The sequence below is a fragment of the Macaca thibetana genome, chromosome 13 (genome assembly GCF_024542745.1).
Source record: "Macaca thibetana thibetana isolate TM-01 chromosome 13, ASM2454274v1, whole genome shotgun sequence".
Classification (NCBI taxonomy): Eukaryota; Metazoa; Chordata; class Mammalia; order Primates; family Cercopithecidae; genus Macaca; species Macaca thibetana.
The window spans coordinates 78,246,228-78,269,326 of record NC_065590.1 but is presented as its reverse complement, the minus strand read 5'-3'; the positions used below and the strand labels follow the sequence as shown (position 1 = coordinate 78,269,326).

General features: G+C 52.6%; 1 protein-coding gene across 1 annotated transcript in view; it reads left to right on the top strand.

Moving 5' to 3' along the window:
* The first annotated feature begins 1,396 nt into the window (after window positions 1-1,396).
* TOGARAM2 (TOG array regulator of axonemal microtubules 2) overlaps window positions 1,397-23,099 on the top strand; it is a 73,190-nt gene continuing 51,487 nt past the window's right edge. The window contains 4 exon segments of the mRNA XM_050755230.1: window positions 1,397-1,646; window positions 14,598-14,735; window positions 18,012-18,122; window positions 20,488-20,775. Of these exon segments, the coding sequence (XP_050611187.1) occupies window positions 14,708-14,735; window positions 18,012-18,122; window positions 20,488-20,775 (427 nt within the window). The 5' untranslated portion in view covers window positions 1,397-1,646; window positions 14,598-14,707.

Below are 23,099 nucleotides of genomic sequence, written 5' to 3'. Positions count from 1 at the left end.
AGAGCTGAGGAATACCAAAACCTGCCTTGTCACATCCCCGCCCTGGGTTCCCATGGTTGACTCGCTCTCACTCACAAGCTGTGTGGCTTGGGGCAAGGGCTTACCTTGCCAGGCCTCTCTTTCCCCACCTGGGCATCTTCATATCTGTCTCCCAGGGGGAATCCGCACAGCCACTGTTCCTGGTTTGGAGGAAGTGCCTCCTTTCTGGGCCTCTGCTAGAGGGAGTTCAGGAGTTCGGTTCGCCTTGTCAGCTGTGACCTCTGGCTTGGGGCCAGCACTGCCCCAGGGGGACCTTGTTCTCAGTCATAATTGGCTGCCCCTCCTTGCTCCCTCCTGGATCTTGGTAAATGACAGCAGCTACTCCCAAGACCTGCCCTCCCTGGCCATCTCAGGGAAGAGGAGAGAGTCCCAGGAAGGCGCTCCCCGTGTGCAAGCATTTCAGTGGCCCAGGCCTCGTGGAGGTGTAGTTGGCCTCCCACCAGCCCTCCCTGCGTGTTCCACATACCTGCCGATTCCTTTGTACAGTATATGGGGAGGAGCTGCCTGGGAAAATTCATAGAGTCTTTGGGCGAGTGGCTGTTTGCAAGCCTGCATACAAATTGAGTCCTTGGCTCCCACTCTGTGCCCCCTGGATGGCAAGGCTAGAAGTGGGTAGCATGAGGAGTGGGACTGGCTGTCATTCCAGGGAGAGGATGCCAGCTTGAGATTTCCGCCCAAGAGCCTGGGCTCAGTGAGAAAGCACACATGGGCTGCTAGGATTCACATTTTCCAAAAGTTAAGATGGAGAAATCTGGTTGGGAAGAAGGCCACAGGCTTCCTGCTCTGCAAGGATTTCTGGGGAAGTGATGGAGAGCCTACCAAGTGCTAGACAAAATTACAAGCTGTTACACGCACCTTTGAAATCCTTACAGTAACCCTCTCAAGTCAGTACTATTGTTGTACCCATTTTATAGATGAGGAAACTGAAGTCAAGAAAGGTAAAGTTCTGACCAGAAGGCACACAGCTGGAAGTAGCAGGATCATGATTCAAACCTAGCTCTGCCTGCTCACTCTGGCCTGGATGCTCACTTTGCCTTTCTGCCTCTAGAAGAGCTAGTAAGCAGAAGCAGATTGAGCCCAGAGACCATGTAAACAAAACCAGGGGTTCTACCGCCAACAACATCCCTGCGCCAAGCCAGCTATGCACTTCCTGGCTACAGTCACCAGGCAGAGGGGGCCCAGTGCTCTCTCTTTCTGTGGTGTCCATGACCCCAGAGGACAGGCCGGCCACTTGGGAGTGCCTGTGCTCCAGTGAGCCACAGAGGCAATGAGACCAAGGGGAAAAGTCTCTTGGCTCGGTCTCTGCCCCACGCAGGGAGCTATGGGCTCCTTCAATGAGTGGTTGCTATGCAGCCTTGTTTATTCAAGGAGAGCTTTGCTGAGAGCTGGAGCACGCCAGCAGCGGGGCTCGTGGCCACCCAGCACCTGCTCAGACAGGAGGCTGCAGCCCAGGACTGCGTGGCTGGTAGGGGCCAGGCTGGGCCAGGCCTGGGGCTTGCCTCCCTTGCCCATCCTTGCCTCCCTGGGCCCATAAGCATCAACATCTCTGTAGAGACCAAGGACCCTGGATTCCTCCAGTGACAGGGGTTTGGCCTCTGGACAGAGAGGTGAGAGGTGATAAGTCCACCAAGCCATCTGTTGTGGGGAGGTGAATGGGAGGCCGGGTCAGGACCCCTGAAGTCCTTGGAGGGAGGGAGAAGGACCCAAACTGGAGCAGGCACAAAGGCACAATGAAGGAAAAAGCATCCTGCCATGACATGGAGGCTGTGTGACCGTGGGGATGTCCCTGACCCTCTCTGGGCCTTTATGTGGCAGCTCTAGGGGAGGAGGTTGGACTCACTGCTCTCTGAGCACTGGGAGCCAAGGAAGGAGGGGCTGGCCTGGGCTGGCCCCTTCCCTGAGTCATGGCCTCTGTCGGCAGTGCTCTCTGCCTCAGGGTGAACCCCTCACAGGGCAGCGGCTCCCTGGGGTGCTGTGGGTGATGGTGCCAGGAGGGGTGTGGGCATGCTGTGGGGACGGCACCTGTGCTTAGGGTGCTAGGGCACCCCGTGAGAGCATAGGCCTTGGAGGGGCTCTGCTCTGGGTTTGAATTCTAACCCCACCTCTTTCTGGCTGTGTGGACTTGAGCTCTTTGCCTGTCTGGGCCTCAGGTCTCTCATCTGTGAAGAGGGGTTTTAAAAAAACCTCTCTTGGTGCCGCGTGTGAGCATGGAGACAGTCAGGAGGGCAGCTGGCGCGTTAGCCCATGTGCAGAACGGAAGTTACTGTTGTTGACGCTGTTGTCACGGTGGAGACTAGCGTGTTCCTTTCTGGAGCGCATTTCAGTCTCCTGAAACTAAGTTTTTGCCAGTCACTTCTCCAGGACAAGGGCTGGTGCTGGCGGGGGACCTCAGAGGGCTGCCGTTTCCTCAGGAGCGCTGGGAGGGGAGGGACTGGGGCCCGTGCTGTTGGAGCATCACGGAGGCAGGCCACCGGGCATTGGTGCCTGGCTCCAGGAAGTGGTGTGAGGGTCCCATAATCATTTCTATCCCAAACCGGGTAGTCCCTCACCCTTCTCACCAATGCCCTGCAGGAGACGGCCCTGCAGCCTTCTAGCCACAGGCTGGCTGGCTCCCAGGACTGGCTCAGTTTCAGCCCATGGATCCCAAGACTAGTAGATTTGAAGAAAGGGGAAGGTAGTTGGGGGCAAGGGATGGGGAGATGTCCACCTGAGCTCTGGAGACACCTGCCTCTGAGGGCAGCGCATCCTCCCGTTGACACCACGGCCACCTCAGAGGCACCAGACTCTACGCACCAGCACAGAGGCTGGAAGTTTATTATTGCAGACAGAAGAATGCATAACATGCGTGCACAGTGTGAGGGATAGTTATAAAGTGAATGTCCATGTGGCCACCACCCAGGCCAAGAAACAGACAAACTGGCCGCCTCCCAGAACCCACCCCCATGGGCCCTGTCCTTATCACAGCCGCCTCCCTTCCCCTTAGGGTTAATCACGCTACTAATTTTTCCTTGCTTTTCTATCAAGTTTTTCATCTATGTCTGCATTTTTATTTTAATTTAATTTCGCTTCATTTTTTGAGACAAGGTTTCACTCTGTCCCCCAGGTGGGAGCGCAGTGGCACGGTCTCAGCTCACTGCAACCTCTGCCTCCTAGACTCAAGTGTTCCTCCCACCTCAGCTTCCCAAGTAGCTGGGTGTACAGGTGCACGCCACCATGCCCGGCTAATCTTTGTGTGTGTGTGTGTGTGTGTGTGTGTGTATATATATATATATATTTTTTTTTTTTTTTTTTGTAGAGATGGGGTTTTTCCATGTTGCTCAGCCTGGTCTCGAATTCCTGGCTCAGATGATCCGCCTGCGTTGGCCTCCCAAAGTGCTGGGATTACAGGTGTGAGCCACCACGCCCGGCCTATGTTTGCATTTCTAAACACTCGATGTAGTTTTGTCTTCCTTTGAACTTTGTAGAAGTAGGGTCATACCCTGTGTGGTCTTTCAGGTCTGGCTCCTTTCACGAAACATTACGCTGTGGCATCATCCATCGTGTTCAGTGGGGCAGTCGTTTGTTTCATTACCCTGTAATATTCTATGTTGTGAGTGCACCATGATTGATTCCTTCATTTTCCTGTTGAACATTTAGATCTTTTTCTAGATTTTGGCCATTATCCATGGAGCTGCCCTGGACACTCTTGAGCTCCTTTCCTGGATCACCTGTGCAAGATTTTCTCAAGGGTGGGTTCCTAGGAGTGGAATTGCTGAACATTAGGTTTGTGCATTTTTAGCTCTATCAGGTAAAGCCAGACCACTTTCCCAGGGGGTTGTGCCCATTTGTACCTCACCTGCCAGCTGTCGTGAGTGCTCCCGTTGCTCTGTGCTCTCACTAGCATTTGGCAGTGCCACCCATGTCAATTTTTGCCCATCTTTGTGGGATGGTGGTAGCATCTCATTTGCATTTTCTTTGCATTACCAGGGGGTTGGGCATCTGCCTCCAGCCCTTCTTCCTCCCCACTTTCTTCTCCTGTTGGGTGCCTTCCTTCCTCTGCTCTCTGTGATCTCAGCCCCTCATGGTGCTCAGGCTTTTGAGCCCCATTTTTCTCTCTGCCCTCCCCACCCCTCCATCCCTCTCCTCCATTCCTCTTCTTGGAGGACCAATCACTCTTCCACGTACTTCTCAGTGTTTGAATTACAGAGCCACAGTTTCCCATTTTGTGTTTTAAAACCTCTGGTTCTTGGCCCAGCTCACATCCCTTCCTGGGTCTTGGATTTCTCTTCAATAAAACAAAGACAGAAAAAAAAATGTCCCTCCACAGAAGCCATTTACATTTCCCAGGCAAAACCTGGTGTATCTCCTGGAGAGGCACATGCAAACCTCTGGCTCCTATTCAAGAAAGTCGACTTTCTCATGGGCCACTGGGAAGGGACAGGGCCTGGGTCTGAAGTCTTCTGAGCTTCTGGCAGGGAGGCCTTTGCCAAGAGCCCTTTCCTGGGATGTGACAGACATTCAGATGCCAGAGTCATGTCAATACATCTTTGCTGAGATTTTAGACAAGTTGCTTTCTTTCTTCCTAGTCCCTTCTGATCCTCCGAGTACAGGTGTTTGTTCACAGTCTATAGTTTGAAGATTCAAGCTCCCGCTACTGGGCAGGAGTCCTCAACTGACCAGCCAAACCCTGCAGAAGGCATTCCCGGGACAGTGGGCCAAGCCGTTTTTCATTCGAGACTCCAGCACTGTGATCAAGTGCTGGGATAACTCTTACCTCAACGGTGGAAATCTCAGGGCCAGCAGAAGACTTCCAAGCCCTAGCCAATGGCTGTGTGATTTCAGGCAGGATGGATGCAGTGGCATCCAACCCCTCCGAAAACCTTAGTCCTTGGGAGCACACTGCATGGGCTCTGACCAGGCACTGCAGTGGCAAGGTGACCATTTTGGGGCGGCCTTGATGGGAAGCTGGAGAAGGAAGCTTTCCTCTCAGTCCTGCTGAAGGCCTTCCCAGCTGGCAGCCAGTGTGATGCCTACAGGGTTATGGGCCCTGGGATAGGCATTGGCTCCTGATGGCCTTATGTATGTGTTATAGACTGAATGCATGTGTCCCCACAAATGCAAATATTAAAGCCTAACCCTCCATGTGTTGGTATCAGGAGGTGGGGCCTTCGGGAGGTAATTAGATTCAGATGAGGTCGTGAGGGTGGTTCTCTCATGATGGGTTAGTGCCCGTAGAAGAAGAGACCAGAGAACTTGCTCTCTCTCCCTCTGCCATGTGAGGACAAAGGGAAGACAGCTACCTGCAATCCAGGAAGCAAGTCCTCACCAGGAGCAGAATCAGCCGGCACCTTAAACTTGGACTTCCCAGCCTCCAGAACTAAATTTCTGTTGTTTTTTGTTTTGTTTTTTGAGTTGGAGTTTTGCTCTTGTTGCCCAGCTGGAGTGCAATGGTGTGACCTCGGCTCACTGCGACCTCTGCCTCCCAAGTTCAAGTGATTCCTCTGCCTCAGCCTCCCTAGTAGCTGGGATTACAGGTACTCACCACCACACCCAGCTAATTTTGTATTTTCAGTAGAGACAGGGTTTTGCCATGTTGGTCAGGCTGGTCTCAAACTCCTGACCTCAGGGGATCTGCCTGCCTCGGCCTCCCAAAGTGCTGGGATTACAGGTGTGAGCCATTGTGCCCAGCCAAATTTTTGTTGTTTAAGTAACGTATTCTATGGCATTTTGTTATAGCAGCCTGAGCAGGCTAAGACAGTAAGTCACACAGCCTCTGTGGGCCTCAGATTAACCCCTCATTTATAAGGAAGGAGACTAGCTGACCTCCAAGGCCCCTTCCAGCTTGAAATTTAGTGACAGGAGAAAGGCACGGGAAATTCTGTTAAATCACTAGCCCAAGTTCTTATTTATCTCTAATTTATATTTGCAACAACACCACACACAAAGGTGGCGGCAGGTTCAGAAGATTTTGAATTTTGTAAATTTATGTATAAGTTACACAGCCTTTGTTACTAGGACCACAGCCCACTCATATGGTTCCCTTTGAGAATTAGAAAAAGATGTTTCTTTCTCAAGACACTTTTCTTTTTTCATCAGAAAAAGGCTGAAATGAATGTGCAAATATGTACAGTCATTGTCTAAAACAACATTGCCAGGACTTTGGAGAAGATGTAGTGTGAGGCTCGTGCCTGTAATCCCAGCATTTTGGGAGGCTGAGGTGGGTGGATCACTTGAGGTCAGGAGTTCGAGACCAGCCTGGCCAACATGGCAAAACCCCGTCTCTACTAATAATATACACACAGAAATAACTAGCTGGGCATGGTGGCACATGCCTGTAGTCCCAGCTACTTGGGAGGCTGAGGCAGGAGGATTGCTTGAACCTGGGAGGTGGAGGTTGCAGTGAGCTGAGATCATGGCACTGCCCTCCTCTGGCCGACAGAGTGAAACTGTGTCTCAAATAAAAAAAAAAAAAAAAAGAAAAGGTTGTAGTGTGAGAGATTGAGAAATGTCTCCTTAATTAGGATGCCCTTGTGCAGTGCCCAACCTAGACAATCAAACATGGCGGCCCTGCTTGCAACCTATCTCATTGTTTTTCAAAAACAGCCTAAATAAAGCTTTCTCCCACCCTAGGCTTTCCTATATCTTTTAGACCATTAATGATCACATCAGAATTTCCTAGGGTTGGTGGGGGACGGTTTCAAATGCTGTGGCCCATCCACCCCCAACCCGAGACGCCCACACTGAGCTGCTATTACAAATGGGTGGCCACATTCATCAGCCGCGCTGGGCATAAAACAGTTGGGAAGTGCTGCTTTGGGTTTCTGACCACTTCCTCTGCCCTGTCCTGGGAGGTCATTAGATTCAGGTGTGAACTGCCTCCTGAACAGACTGTTCTGTTAAGAAAGATTCTTCCCAGCAACGTGGTACTTGACCCCTGTTGTAAGTGTCCCGCCCCAGCCTGCCCACTGCTTCCTGCTCACCCTCGACAGCTCAGGAAATGGAAGGACCTCCTGCTGCACAAGGTGGCACCTCCATGTTGCTGTCCAGCCTCAGCCAGGCCTCTGTAGCTTCTTGGCCCAAAGACTTTCAAAAGGGACATTTCCCCTCTTTCTTCCTGAACATCTGAACAAAGCAAAACAGTTACTAAACAACCAATACTATTAATAGCCACTGTGGATTGGGCCCTTGGGCCCAATCAGCCTATTAAATGTTTCTCATATTTTTTGGAATATTCTCAATAACCTTGGAGATAGATATTATTATTTCCATTTCACAGTTAAATGGAGACTCAGAGAATTTTAACCATGTGCCTGAGATCACGCAGCTAGTAAGTGATGGAATTTGACCCCGTTGACTCCTGAATGAATGCCCTGAAATACTACCACCTCCTTGAGCAGAAACCATCAGCCTCGACTCTTCCACTTAGTAGCTCTGTGGCTTCAACTTAGTTACTTAACCTCTCTGAGCCTCAATCATCTTGTCTATAAAATGAGGATGAAAATATGTACTTTCTTTCTCTATTTCCAAAGCTCAATGACATAGTCTTTGGAAGCATGAAGTATATTGCCTGGGCACAAAGCAAAATGGAACTAAGAAATGTTAATTCCTTCACTTACTTTCTTCTCAGCAAGACTGTCTGGAAGATGTGCTTTAGTTTTGAACTCATTCATTCAGTCACACTACAGTTACTGCGTTATTGCCATGAGCCTGGCACTGTTTGTCCCTTTGTCTGCATTCTGTGGAATTGCTGGCTGGCTGCACCTAATATTGCCTAAGAACAGAGTGGTTGCAGGAGTATTAACCCCACCTGATCTCATGATGGTAGAGGAGACGCCATCTGCAGCAGTGGTGGTAGCCCCAGAGCTGGTAAAGGGGTCCAGTTGTGGTGGGGGTGCTTCTCATCTGTGAACGGCCTTCCTGCTGGCCCCCACACACCCATCACAGCTGGAGTCAGGGGCCTGAGTGGCGGAGGGCCTTGGATACCCCCACAGGCGGTCTGGTGGGTGTGGATATCAATCTCCCCATTGTGGGTGAAGTGGCTCTTGGGACTGCCAGCTCTAGGAGTGGCCGAGTTGAGGGTCAGTGTGGAAACCAGCCCTGCCCCAAGCTAATAAAGATGGACACGCAGGTGGAGCCATCCAGGCCTCCTCGCAGCTTGTCTGCAGCTCCAGAGAGGGAGGTCTGGGCTCCACTGTAGGCTTGGAAGTCCCGATAATCAGATGGCAATTGAAATCACAAGGGTAGGTGCTGCCTGTAAGAAGCCCTCCTAATAAAGATGGAGGCATCTGGGAGAGGAAAGGAAAGGAATGGTTTGATTCTTCTAAAGTCAGAATATGCCCCCGTGACTATTCAGAACTTCACACTCCCGAGTCCAGCTCTCACATGCAGCAGACTCACCTCCCTCTTCACCGCCAATATCAAGGCTGTTCTACGTGCCCTTTCTCTCTTCCTGACCTCTCCCTCTGTAGGACCCTTGGCTCTTCCTCCACGGTCTGAGGACTGGCACTCCCGTCTGGCCCAGCCTGTGCCCTTCTCCCTCCGCTGTTAACACTGGGCTCCCGCTCCATCAGCTCCCCTCCCTCCCCTGGGTCTTCAGCCTTTTCCTTCTGGCTCTTTCTCCTCCTCCTGTGAACTTGCTCTAGAATCTCCCTGAAAAATACAGATAACAAACAAACTAGCAAACAACACAACTTCATCCACCCTTCCTTCCCCTCCAGCTACTCTCCAATCTCCTGCCTTTCTCATCCAAATTCCCCAGCATTGTTTGGACTCACTGTCTCTATTTAACCTTCCACTCATACCTCAGACCTCAGGATTTTCTGCGACCCCCATGCCTCCACAGGCACAGACATTGCTCACACTAAGCTTCCGATGATTCCATGATGGTCACATCCATTTGGATGAGCTGACACCTCTAATCACTCTCTGCTCATCTGGCTCTGCTGGCGCCAACCGCCCTGGCCTCCCTGGCTGTCCTTGCTCAGACTCCCTTGGGGCCTCCCCTTCTCTACCCATCTCTGCTCAATGCTGCTGTTTTCCTGAGACATTCCTTAGCTCTGGGCACTCTCTTGAGGCCAGGTTTTGTTTTTGTTTTTGTTTTTCTTTGAGATGGAGTCTTGCTCTGTTGTCCAGGCTGGAGTGCAGTGGTGTGATCTCAGCTCACTGCAGCCTCCACCTCCCAGGTTCAAGTGATTCTCCTGCCTCAGCCTCCTGAGTAGGTAGGATTATAGACGTGTGCTACCACAAAGCTAATTTTTGTATTTTTTGGTACAGACGGGGTTTTTGCCATATTGGCCAGGCTGGTCTCTAACTCCTGACCCCAAGTGATCCGCCCACCTCAGCCTCTCACAGGCATGAGCTGCTGTAACGGGCCCGCTTTTCATATTTTATTGAATGCAATATTGAAGTGAGATAAGCGTTATCTCCTTTTTTTTTTTTTTTTTTTTTTTGGAGACAGGATCTCTGTCGCCCAGACTGGAGTGCAGTGGCACAATCTCGGCTCACTGCAGCCTCGACCTCCTGCCTCAGCTCCCCCAAGGTAACTGAGACTACAAGGACAAGCCACCACGCCTGGCTAATTTTTGCATTTTTGTAGAGACGAGATTTTACTGTGTTGCCCAAGCTGGTCTCGAACTCAAGCGATCCGCCAGCCTTGGCCTCCCAAAGTGCCAGGATTACAGCATTATTTCCACTTTGCAGTTAAAAGAGCTGGGCTCAGAGAAGTTTAACAATGTGCCTTCAGTCACACAGCTTGCAGGCGCTGGATTTTAGTCTTATTCCCCTTCGTATCTTAGTAGCTATGGCATGTTTGAATGAGTTGAGTGAATTGCAGATTTTCAGTGACAGGCTGAACTCTGGAGGGCAGAGTCTCATAAGTTGGTCACCTGACAACATCCAGGGTCCTCCCTGCAGGTCTATGGCCTGGGCTGCCTCCCATGAGGGGAGCAGAGGTGGGTGGAGGGGTGAGATGTATGTGTATGGTGATTGGAGGCGTGGGTAGCTGTTTCTTATCCTCAGGGAGACAGCACGAGATATAGGAAGGCATGTTCCATCCAGTCTAAACCCTGCGTATAATCAGTATCAAATCCTGGTTAAGTTGTTTATTTTCTGTGCCTGGTCCAGAGGCTGGGCTAACATCTCTACATTTCAGTCCTGTAATTCTGTCAGAGGCTCCCTTCCTTGGGAAGTCCTTCTAAGGCCCCACTCGAGCGTTCTGCATGAACCTGCAGGTCAGATAATGCCATTCCTCTGCTTGAACAGTCTCCAGAGTTCCCCTGGGCTGCAGGGCAAGCCCTGACCCTCTCACAGAGCATTCTGGGTCTCCCCCAATGGCCCTCATCCCGCTCCCAGGCCTGGGTCCTCTTGCCAGACCCCAGACTCACAGGCACATCTGCTCCGTGCTTTCCTCAGGCCGCCTCCTCAGCCTGGAACGCCATTCCTCCTTCCTACCCATTTAGACCCCATTTCCTACCTGTTTTGATCCCACTTCCAGGCCCAGCACGGAGGCTGCTTTTCTGTGGAGCATCTCTGGTGCCCTAGTCAGACGGTGTGGAGAGTGTCCCTGAGTGCTCATCGCTGCAGCAGGGTTACTTCGTCCTGTCGGGTGTGACAGTGACCGTTCACCTTCTCTGCTCGGCATTACAGCCAACATTCGCTTAGAAGTGTGGGCTCAGGGGTGAGAGCTAGAGGGGGTCAAAGGCAACCTCTCATTTGAGCATCTTATTCTATAGACACATCTGTCTCCTCTGCGTGAGAGGCATCTGTGTCACCTGGTCTGTCTTATAGGAATGGAGGGCTGGCCTGTCATAACTTTAAAGACAGTGCGGGTGTATGGACATGCGAGTGAGTGAGTGTGTGTGTGTGTGTGTGTGTGTGTGTGTGAAGTGGGGGGCGGGGGGGAGTTGCTTTTCCCCAGGGAAGGAGAAGGAAGATTCACACCTGACATTACTGAACAATTACTATATGCCAGCAATAGGACTATTATTTCTAACATTACTTCATTTATTCCTAACAAAACCCCTTGTTAGGACATTTTTTTCAGATGAAGAAACTGAAGCTCAGAGGAATTAAATCAGCTTCCCAAGTTTATACAAGAGGGCCCAGGGCAGGATTCCAGCCCCACTGTGTCTGAGCCACAGCCAGCGTTCTGGGAGTTCTGAGTGGGGCACTCGGGGACATACTGGCTCGTGGGGTGTGGGACGGGAGGGGGCCTAGATCTGAGGCCTCTCTTCTGACAGTATGTCAGTGGGGGCCATGTTTTTGGTTCCAGAATGAGGGTTTGTAAACTCTGCCACTCTTCCCCTCAGCCTGGCTCGCCCCCCCTCCTTTCTCTGTCACCTTGGTGTGAGCTCTACTGTTCCCACCAGCTTTGTCTGAGGAGATGAGAACTCTGGCTGGAGACGTCTCAGAGGTCTCTGAAAGTCAGAGCGGGTGGTGTCATGACAGCAAGAGAAGCTGTGGGAGCGGCAGCCCCAGGGCTGTGGTGGGTGGGCTGGGTCTGCCCTGCCCCGTGGGAGTAGGTGGACGTGGAGCTGCGCGCTCCCTGTGGGCTGTGCGAGGCCTGGGCAGTTGGGGTTTTGTTCTTGGGGTGAACTTCTTTACTGGGCCACCCCTAGCTAGCTTTTGTTCCCTTTCCACTTGACACTTGAGTCCCCTCCGTCACCTTTCTTCATTCCTGTGGCGCCAGTCACTATGGAACCTCTGCAGCCATAGGGTTAACGGGAGGAGGGGACAACGGCCACTTACTTTGGGTCACCCCATTCCCTGGGCTGGGAAACGGAGGCTGGGAGGGGAGGAGCCAGCCAGGCGGAGCAATTCAGAGCATCAGGAAGTGAGGACAAGATCCTGGTCACCAGAATCCACTGGCTCATTTAGCCCTTTGGATCAGGGACTGGCTGTTCTCACAGGGGAGAGTAGCGCCTTAGTGTCTAGAGCAGCGCCAGGTGCGATGGGGCCTCGGTGAACTGCACCTTGGGGGTCAGGTGCTCAGTGGAGTCTGTGCTCTGTCCACACTTGTGCTGGACTTCCTGATTCTTTTATAGTTTGGATATGGATCATTCAGTTCCCACAGGCCCCTGGGCCAGAGTGATTTCCTAGGGTGGTGCCCCTCACTGCACCCACATTAGTCGGGCCTGTTTGTCCATAGCAGCTCTGACCACCTGCCACCTCTAGGGTGGGCACCTCGGAGATCCTGCACTAGACCCTGGGGCCTGAAGGGCCAAAGGTGTAGACCCTGAGAGGGTCTCAAAGGGGCTCTGCTAGAGGGGATGCTTTGGTAAGCCGTGGAATGGCTCCAGATTTCCTTTCCGTACTGCTGGTGTCCTGGGGCCAGGGGGAACCTGGGCTGCCTTGGCCTGTTGACCTCTGACCACTGAGGAGGCTACGGTGGGAGAACCGTCTTGTTCAGAAGGCCCATTGCAGTAGGGGTGGCTGTTGAAACTTAAGCATCCTGTACCCTCAGGCAGCTCGAGTCTTCTCTTTAGCCTCCTAGAGGGTAATCACTTTGGGGAAACTGAGGCAGCAATGACCACTCTGACAGCCTAGGGTAAGAAATAGGGCCGAGGTCTTATTATAAAGTGAATCTGAACTACAGGCCAGTGATTTTTCGATCCTGTTTGAACATCAAAATCAGAAGGTAAGGCCGGGCGTGGTGGCTTATGCCTGTAATCCCAGCACTTTGGGGGTCCAAGGCAGGCAGATCACTTGAGGTCAGGAGTTTGAGACCAGCCTGGCCAACATGGTGAAACCCCATCTCTGCTAAAAATACAAAAATTAGCTGGCCATGCTGATGCATGCCTGTAATCCCAGCTACTTGGGAGGCTGAGGCAGGAGAATGGCTTGAACCTGGGAGGTGGAGGTTACAGTGAGCCAAGATCATGCCACTGCACTCCAGCCTGGGCGACAGAGGGAGATTCTGTCTCAAAAAAAAAAAAAAAAAAAAAAATCAGAGGCTTTAAAAAAATCCCTGTGGCCTATTTCCTAGACTTAATTCAGCAGGGGCTAGAGATGGGGCCTGGAAATCTATAATTTTAATTAGTTTCCAGGATATTCTAATCTGCAGTTAAGGAGAACAAGGACTGTAGCTAAATATTGCTTTTCTGCATATAATTTTCATAGAAAGTGTATCCTCTGGTTAGAGACATGGGGAACAGGTGGGGCCTGCGGCTCTCACAGCCCCCAAATCCCAGGACCCCAGCTTGTTTGCTGTAATTCAGCCATGGAAGGTCTGTGCTAGCCTGCCACATTCCTGCTGGGCTTTGTCTGGAAACCAGCTGCCTGGTCAATCTCTTGAGCCTGTTCCCTAGATCAGGGGGTGAAGTCTGGGGTGTTGGTATCTGTGGAACAGAATCTTCCCTCGCCTTGCCTGGGAGAGGTGCCGTGTCTCACAGGGGTTCAGGACTGCTTTTCAGCACCGTGTGGCCACATCCTTATCCCAGTAGATATTAAACAGAGAGTTCCCCTCTCCCCGGTTGTGAGGAAAATTCTCAGACAGGGAACTCGTGTCTTGAGGTTCTAAGAAGTGAGACCAGGCTGGGGCCAAGCTGGGCTGGGTGCTGGGCTGGGTGCTGCGCTGGGCCCGGCGCTGGGCTGGACACCTGTGTTTGGGTGGAGGGTTGCTAGGAGCTACTCTGCCTTCTGGGGCCCGGGTGGGGCAGCGGCTGGCTGGCTTCCAAATGGAAGGCAGGTTTCTCAGTTCCTGAGTTGGGATTTCTTGCTCAGAAAAGGGAGTTGGCACAGGTTCCTGCCCTGTCCGCAGACGCTTTGTGGACGAGAGCTCCTGTCTGGGGTAGAAATTGGGAACTGTGGGCTTCACCCCTGGTCTTACCACAGATCAGCTCTGAGGGCACCTCCATTACCTGTCAGGGGAAAACGGTCGCCATTATCTCAGCAAAGGATTCATAGAATTGTGTGAAGCTGCAGAGGGTGCAGTGAGACCCTGTCACATGGAGAGAGAATGAAGTTAGGTCAAGGGCAAGAGCTGACGGCTGACCCCAGAGGCTGAAGGGAGGGCAGGAGGGATCAAGTGTGGACAATGCAGTGGCTGAGGGGTCACAGGTGTGGCTTGTTCAGTCCGGTGAGAATGAGCACCAAGGACGTCATGGAGGTCGTAACCACACATCCCGAGAGAGACTGGAGAGCCGGTGTCCGAGAGGCCCCGCCAACACCTGTGTGATGAGTGGTCACAGAGGCCAACATCGCCATGGGCTTTCAGGGCAGCTGGTGGACTGAGGGGTATCGGAAGCAAACAGAAACTGCTGGAGAAACAAAGTGTCAGACACTACCTTGAAAAAAATCATCTTTCCCCGCGACCCTAAAGGTGCCCATGTCTCAGTGACAAGGGACGGCAGGTTGATGGGTTTCGTTGACACTCTTCATAACGAACTCTTCCCAAAACCACGTGGCCTCGCACTTGGGAACTGAAACATTTGTGAGTCCAATGTCAGAAAAATGGCATCCTTCAGTTTAATGGCCGATTTCTTCATGACAATAATGCTTTAGCTCCTGACGGGCTTTTTGTGAAGTAGTTTAAAAGTGTTAATTTGCTTTTACTGACTTCTCTTTTCTCTTCTTATCCTTAGGTCCCAGATGTTACAGGTCGGACCCCTCCAGACCCCCAAGGACTGTACGCACCACCCAGAAATAGCTGCTGCCTCTGGGCAACCTTGCAGGCACCTTCTCCACCCAGAACATGGGCACCCGTGATGATTTCCCCAAAGGTAACGGGCACCACAGGCCTGCGGCTGGTGTTTTCTGGGCTAGGGGACCTGCCTTGGACACTCCCAGAGGCCAGAAAAAGGGAGATGTGGGGATGAAGGCTGCTGGGAGATGCAGCCAGGTGGCCGTGCCTTTCCAGCCCTGGCCAGCAACCCATGTGCTGCTGCTCAGCTGGCTCTCTGGGTGGCTCCCTGGCCTAGGAGTGCTTGGAGCGTTCTAGAGCCTTGGCCTGAGCTTTGCCTCCACTCTCTGCAGCAGGGTGGCTGGTTCCTTGAGGGGCTAATTCTGTTCTGTGGTCAAGGGTATGTGGATGGGCAGGGGATGTGGATGGGCAGGGGATGTGGGCCGGGGCCTCAGGGAGAGTGAATAGCTCTATTTCCTTTGCCAACTGGGTGGAGTAGTGGGAGCAGTGCGTGGCCAGTTAGCATCAGGAGACGGGCCTCGAGGCCTGGCTCTGCTTTTGGGAGCCGACTGGGTGAGCCTCAGTTTCCCCTGGAAAGTGAGGGGATTGGTCCTGCCCCAGATGAAATGGGTGCTAGCAAGGTGCAGAGCTGCTTCATCCTGCAGGGGCTGGAGCAGGGGCCAGATGGCCATTTGGAAGGAGGGCAGAGCAGCAGGATGGCCAGAGCTGCTGTTCAGGAGACAGCGCATGATGCACACGGCAGAGCTCCCGGTGGCTTCGACATAGGAATCAGAAAACACCTGCTTACTTCAGTGCTAAATCAGATCCCACCCGAACGTAGATTCCAGTGGGGAAGTGGGAGGTGCTGAGATCTTAGAAAGAAAAATCTACAAATCTAGAAATAGGATAAAGATGTTGTATGAACCTTTAGTGCTGTCAACTCCTTTGCTTTACTGATGTGGGAACTGAGACTCGGAGAAGTTAGCGTATTTCCTCAAGGTCACACAGGTGGCAAAAAGTGGGAACCCAGGCTCCTGAGTCCCAGACTAGGAGTCTTTCGACCTGGGGGTGGATGAGCTGGGTTTCCACCTGCGTGGTGGCTTCTCCAGGTGGTGGGTTAGGGCCCCATGGATGGTCCTGAGGTGTGCTTGGGAAGGACTGAGCCGGGAGGGTGTGGGACCCGCGTTTGTGAAGTGACTGCTGAGTGGCAGGTACAGTACTGCAGAGATGAGTAAGACACAGTGCCTATTCCTAGGGAAGCTGCAGGGCAGGAGCAGAGAGAGGTGTGGGGAAGAGAGAGTAATGGGGGTGTGCCTGGGGCTGTGGGAACACAGGAGAGGGGGTTTCTCTTTCTCTTTTAAAAATACTGACACATAATAGTTGTACATATTTTCTGGGTGTACATGTGGTATTTGGATACAGGCATTCAAGGTGTAATGATTAAATTAGGGTAACTGGGATTTCCATTACCTCAACCATTGGCCATTTCTTGATGTTGGGAACATTCCAATTCTAGCTGTTTTGAATTATACAATACATTATTATGAGCTATAGTCACCCTACTGTACTATCAAACAATAGCTCTTATTCCTTCTATCTAACTGTATTTTTGTACCCATTAACCAACTTCTTTTCATTCCACCCCCTTCTCTTCCCAGCCTCTGGTAACCACCATTCTGTTCTCTGCCTCTGTGAGATTGACTTTTTTAGCTCCCATATACGAATGAAAACAAGTAAAATTTGTCTCTCTGTGCCTGGCTTACTTCACTTAAGATAATGACCTCCAGGCTGGGCATGGTGGCTCACATCTGTAATCCTAGCACTTTGGGAGGCAGAGGTGGGCAGATTGCATGAGCTCAGGAGTTTGAGACCAGCCTGGGCAACATGGTGAAACCCTGTCTCTACGAAAATACAAAAAATTAGCCGGGTGTGGTGGCATGCGCCTGTAATCCCAGCTACTCGGGGGAGCTGAGGCAGGAGAATCACTTGAACCCAGAAGGCGGACGTTGCAGTGAGCCGAGATCGCACCACTGAGACTCCATTTAAAAAAAAAAAAAAAAAAAAAAAGATAATGAACTCCAGTTCCATCCATGTAGCTGCAAGTGACAGGATTTTATTCTTTTTTATGGCCTGATAGTATCCCATTGTGTATATGTGCCACATTTTCTTTATCCATTCATCTGTTGATGGACACTTAGGTTGATTCCATATCTTGGCTATTGTGAATAATGCTGCAATAAACATGAGAGTGCAGATAGCTCAATGTACTGATTTACTTTCTGTTGGATATTTACCCAGCAGTGACCTCAAAAGCACAAGCAACAAAAACAAAATAGACAAATGGGATTCCATCAAGCTAAAAAGCTTCTGTATCCCCAAGGAAACAGTCAATAGAGTGAAGAATGGGAGAAAATATTTGCTAACTATCCATCCAACAAAGGATTAATAACCAGAATATATAAGGAACTCAAACAACTCAGTAACAAAAAACAGAGAATCTTCTTTAAAAACTGGCAAAAGATGGAAGGCTTCTTAAAGGAGCGCATGCCTTAGCTGAGCTTCCCCTCCTCTTTCCTGACTCCTGCTCCCTGTATGGTCTCAGTTCGGTGGTCCCGCCCTCTGGGAAGCTTTTTCTGTCTCCATCTCTGGCTGGGCTCCCAGGCCCCACACTGTCATTGCTTATTAATCATTGTCTTCCCCGCCAGACTTCAAATCTCACTGAGGACTGAGTCAGCCTTGCCCACTACTGTCTCCCTGCACAGGGAGCGTTCACAAATCCCTATGTCGGGGATAGAGGGTGCCTTTTGCTGAGCCGAGGGAGGTTAGGAGAGAAGAGGGAAGATCAGTGTAAGACCTGCTGATGAGGTGCCTGGGGACTTCCAAGAAGGAGTTGGCAAAGTAATCTGATGCTCTGCTCTGCAACGGGTGGGATTGGTCAGGGTGGAAGCCATAGGGTAGGGGATTATCTGCAGGGCGTGGCAGTGAGGAAGTGGCCTGGGAAGAGCAGCTGGTGGACAGAGGTTGGGGATGGGCACTCCAGGGGTCAGTGATGTTGGGTGATGGAAGAGGGGTGCCCATGAAGGAGATGAAAAGATGGAGTGGGGTTTGGAGCAAAGCCAGGGTACGAGGAAGGAGGAGGCAGCCAGGCTGAGAGGCTGGGGTAAGTGGGGTTGGAGGGATTTGGTGGAGATCACAGGCACCCTGCTGACCCTTCCAGGCTCTGGTGTTGTGGGTGGGGCCACCACATGCCTTGGGTTTTTGGGCAGGGACACTGGGGGTTGGAGTGCTCAGGGTTACGGCCGGGTGTTCTTGGTTTGCTCCCAGTCTTGGCCTTGGAGGTCTCTCAGGTGCCACTCTCCTGTGCTTCTGTCTCCAGCCAAGGTCCTGGCCCCCGTGGCCGAGTACTGTGGGAGCATCCCTCAGACCAGTGCTGGGCCCCGGGTGCTCCCGCCTGGAAGCATCAATTCCAGTCTGCCTCATGGAGAAGGTGAGATGGGAAGACCCGCCTGGTCAGGGCCCCTGGCCTCATCCTGGAGCGGGGAGTGTGGTAGATGCTGGCTGTGTTCTCAAGCTACCAGCAGGTGTCATTTTCCTGTGGCTCCTGCTGAAAATGCCCTTTGATTCTTTCAAAGGCAGGTTCTTTTCAACCCTGTGCCTCAGAGGTTGGAGGTGTGCAGAGGGGGACCGGCAGGAATAGGGAGCAGGGCTCTCTGCATGTGCCTGGACCTGGGAGTGTACTGAGCACCCAGGGTGGCAATGGGGAGGGGGCCCCTCTCAAGATGTCCACTCAGCGTCTCTGCCACTTGTCCAGCATCTGTGGCCTGAGTCTCTGATGGGGCTGGGGTGTGGCCGAGCTTTCCAGAGCCCGCATGTCTGAATGCTTTCCCTGTCCCTTTCTGCACCAGGGCTCCCCCAGGGCCCAGGTGAAAAGCACCACTTCCTGAAGGTCTTCTAGAGCCTCTTTCCTCCTCTAAATGTGCTGAGCGTTTTGTTTCTCTCCCATCTGGTGTGTCTGCTGGGGGTGGGGGTGATTTGCTCTGAGACTCCTGAGCTCCTGCTTGCAGCCTGTGCTCGGCATAGGTCAGTGCTCAGGGATCTGATGACTTTGTTGGACCCTGGAGATTGGTGGATGGTGGACCCTGGAGATTGGTGGATGGTGGTGTCTGGAAATTGGTGGATGGTGGATCCTGGAGATTGGTGGATGGTGGTCCCTGGAGATTGGTGGATGGTGGACCCTGGAGATTGGTGGGTGGTGGTCCCTGGAGATTGGTGGATGGTGGTGTCTGGAAATTGGTGGATGGTGGATCCTGGAGATTGGTGGATGGTGGTCCCTGGAGATTGGTGGATGGTGGACCCTGGAGATTGGTGGGTGGTGGTCCCTGGAGATTGGTGGATGGTGGTCCCTGGAGGTTGGTGGATGGTGGACCCTGGAGATTGGTGGATGGTGGTCCCTGGAGATGGGTGAATGGTGGTCCCTGGAGACTGGTGGATGGTGGACCCTGGAGATGGGTGGATGGTGGTCCCTGGAGATTGGTGGATGGTGGTGTCTGGAGATTGGTGGATGGTGGACCCTGGAGATTGGTGGATGGTGGTGTCTGGAGATTGGTGGATGGTGGTCCCTGGAGATTGGTGGATGGTGGACCCTGGAGATTGGTGGATCGTGGACCCTGGAGATTGGTGGGTGGTGGTCCCTGGAGGTTGGCGGATGGTGGTCCCTGGAGATTGGCAGATGGTGGTGTCTGGAGATTGGCGGATGGTGGTGTCTGGAGATTGGCGGATGGTGGACCCTGGAGATTGGTGGATGGTGGTGTCTGGAGATTGGTGGATGGTGGTCCCTGGAGGTTGGTGGGTGGTGGACCCTGGAGATTGGTGGATGGTGGAGCCTGGAGATTGGTGGATGGTGGTGTCTGGAGATTGGTGGGTGGTGGTCCCTGGAGATGGGTGAATGGTGGTCCCTGGAGATTGGTGGCTGGTGGTCCCTGGAGATTGGTGGATGGTGGACCCTGGAGATTGGCGGATGGTGGTGTCTGGAGATTGGTGGATGGTGGACCCTGGAGATTGGTGGGTGGTGGTCCTTGGAGATGGGTGAATGGTGGTCCCTGGAGATGGGTGAATGGTGGTCCCTGGAGATTGGTGGATGGTGGACCCTGGAGATTGGTGGATGGTGGTCCCTGGAGATTGGTGGATGGTGGACCCTGGAGATTGGTGGGTGGTGGACCCTGGAGATTGATGGTTGGTGGTCCCTGGAGATTGGTGGATGGTGGTCCCTGGAGGTTGGTGGATGGTGGACCCTGGAGATTTGTGGATGGTGGTCCCTGGAGATGGGTGAATGGTGGTCCCTGGAGATTGGTGGATGGTGGACCCTGGAGATTTGTGGATGGTGGTCCCTGGAGATGGGTGGATGGTGGTGTCTGGAGATTGGTGGATGGTGGGCCCTGGAGATTGGTGGATGGTGGTCCTTGGAGATTGGTGGATGGTGGTCCCTGGAGATTGGTGGATGGTGGTGTCTGGAGATGGGTGGGTGGTGGTCTCTGGAGATTGGTGGATGGTGGTCCCTGGGCAGATGACCTTCCCTGTGATTCATGGCCTCTTGTCTGTGCTGTGATAGGACTGCATGTGGATTCCCCCTTTTGTTCTGAGCACTTCGTGGCATGGGTCTTGTGAAGACTAGGTGCTTCAGAGACACTGTTGAATGAATGACTCGCCCCCAGGAGTGACTAAAACATTAGATGACTGGGTCTCACCAGGCAAGTGGCTGCCTGTTCAAAGGAAGCAATGTCAAGGAGCTTGCTGGTGCCTGCTGCCACCCTGGGTACTGCGTGCCAAGCCATTCACAACTCTGTCCCCCTCAGGTTCCCTCCAGCCTGAGCCGAGCACCCTACTGAGCAATGAGGAACCGTCACAGCTCCCGAGTGGACATGGAGAGCTGGGTGGCCGCAAGCTGGACACCCCTTCCAAGGGCTGGCAGGAGAGGAACGGTTGCCCCAGGAACCTTGGGGCCTTGTCTTTGGGGGCCCAGCCTCTGGTGCTCCTCCCTTCTCTGGAGTCAGAGGCCAACAGCGTGGCCAGGGACACCACCCAGATTAAGGACAAGCTCAAGAAAAGGAGGCTCTCAGAGGGCTTGGCAGCGTCTTCCCGAGGTGAGCACTGGCCCCTGCCCACCCCTCACCCACCCACTTCCAGGTCAGGCCCCCAGGCCACCAGGGCTGTGAGGGTCAGCAGGCTTCCAGGTGGCATGCTGGGATCCCCTGGGGGTGATCAGTGGGCACACGCCAGGTACCCTCTCTGTGACCTCAGTGACCTCCTTGGAGCTGAGCCTCCCTCCTGGGCTCTGCAGTGCTTCCCGACTGGCCTCTTCATCCCCACCCTTGCACCTTCTAGTCTTGTTCCAGAAGGATCCTTTTAAACAAATGTTCTTCCCATTTCCACCACTATGCTCAAAACCAGCCAGTGGGTTTTCGATGTGCTTAGACTAAGACCCCAAATGTTCCCTTATGCACAAGACCCTCTGGCCCTGGCCTCACACCAACCGTGTCACTCTCTGCCTTCGGTCCCTGCTGTCCAGGGCCTGGGGCTTGTAGGCTATTTCCTGCCTGAGGTTTAGAGCCACTGCTCCTGCCCCACCCCTCCTCCATTTCCCACTCCGAAAATCCCCATCCAGCCTCTCTTCTTGGCTTCAAAGCCCTCCTCAGAGAGGCCTCCTTGACTCCCCAATGTGAATTTGCCCCTTAGGATGCTCTCCAATCATGCCCTATCATTTGTTTCCTTCGGTTCTTTTCATGATTTGCATTTATATCTTTACTTTTGTGACTGTTTAAAACCTGAATCTTGCATGTAATCGTCTGCTCCAAGAGGGCAGTGACCGAGATCTCGGTGTGAGGCACAGTCGGTTGGCACCTCGGAGGCTCTCAAGAAACGTTTGTTGAGCAGATGAACAAGGGATTCAACAGCAGGCGCTTTATACTGTCTCTCATCTGGGTGGTGGACAAGCAAAGTTCAAATCTTAGTCCCTATACTCATTGGCTCTGGGGCCTCGGGCAAGTCGGTAACCTTTCAGGCCTCGATTTCCTCCTCTGTGGAATGGGGACACTATCAATAATACTTCTGTGTTACTGTGGGGGTTTAGTGAAAACTTGTACACAGAATTCTCAACACCTGGCAGATGGGAAGAACTTAATACATTGTTACTATTTTCCTTCTTTCTCTCCTCTTCTGGGTGAATCCTATGGGTTCTTTTTAGCAGAATGAACTCTTGGGTAACAAGAGCAGTAAGAAGTCTTGAGGTCTTAGGAAGAAGGGGGAAGTGCTCTCAAGAGGCAGGTGGTTGCTGCTGTCAAGCCTGGGGTTGTCGTTGGCTGTTCTTCCCCTCCCCTGTGCAGACTGCTCCCCCTGCTGAGCCTCTCCTTGGAGTTGTGGGGTATGTCCAGCTCCTGGGGAGCCCAGGAGGATGCCAGGGAGCCCCTGGGAGGAATGGTCCTGGCTGGATATTATAGAGGCAGCAGGTGGGGTTGGAGTGCCCGAGAAGCTTCCTTAGAACTTGCAGGAGGTGCAACTTCTAGAGCTGCCACACCAACGACTCTCTCCTTTAGGGGTTTGAAGCCTTTTTCTAGTCATTTCGTTTATTTTTTATAAAGTTCCAGTGTAGGGGAAAAAAGAATGGAGTTGTTCTACCTAATGTTCTGATGGGCAGTGACCTGTAGACTTATCAGGTCTCTCAGCAAGCATGGAGGGCCAGGGATCTCTGGCCCTCGAGCAGGGCTGGGGCTGCTCTGGCCCCTGCATTGAGGCCGAGTTGACTCCTCTGTGCCCTCACCCAGCTGGGGCCCAAGGTGGCCCGACAAGTGACACGGTCTCCACTTGACCACAGTCCTTCTTCTCCATCCTTTCATCACCCCACAGGCTAACCACAGCACAACAGTGCTCCAAGACAGAACAGAACCAGCACCAGAAGCCAGGAGGGGAGCAAGTGTGCAGGAACAGAAGATATTTTGACTCGGCTCGTTTATTTTTTGTTTTTGTTTTTCTGGGACAGAGTCTTGCTCTGTCGCCCAGGCTGGAGTGCAGTGGTGCGATTTTGGCTCACTGCAACCTCCAGGTTCAAGCGATTCTCCTGCCTCAGTTTCCCGAGTTGCTAGGATTACAGACAACCACCACTAGGCCCAGCTAATCTTTGATTTTTTGTTTTTTTTTCTGAGACAGAGTCTCGCTCTGTTGCCCAGTCTGGAGTGCAGTAGTGCCATCTCGGCTCACTGCAAACTCTGCCTCCCAGGTTCAAGCGATTCTCCTGCCTTGGCCTCCCAAGTAGCTGGGACTACAGGCGTGTGCCACCACACTGGCTAATTTTTGTATTTTTAGTAGTGATGGGGTTTCACCGTGTTGGCCAGGCTGGTCTCGAACTTCGGACCTCAAGTGATCCTCCCGCCTCAGCCTCCCAAAGTGCATGGGATTACAGATGTGAGCCATT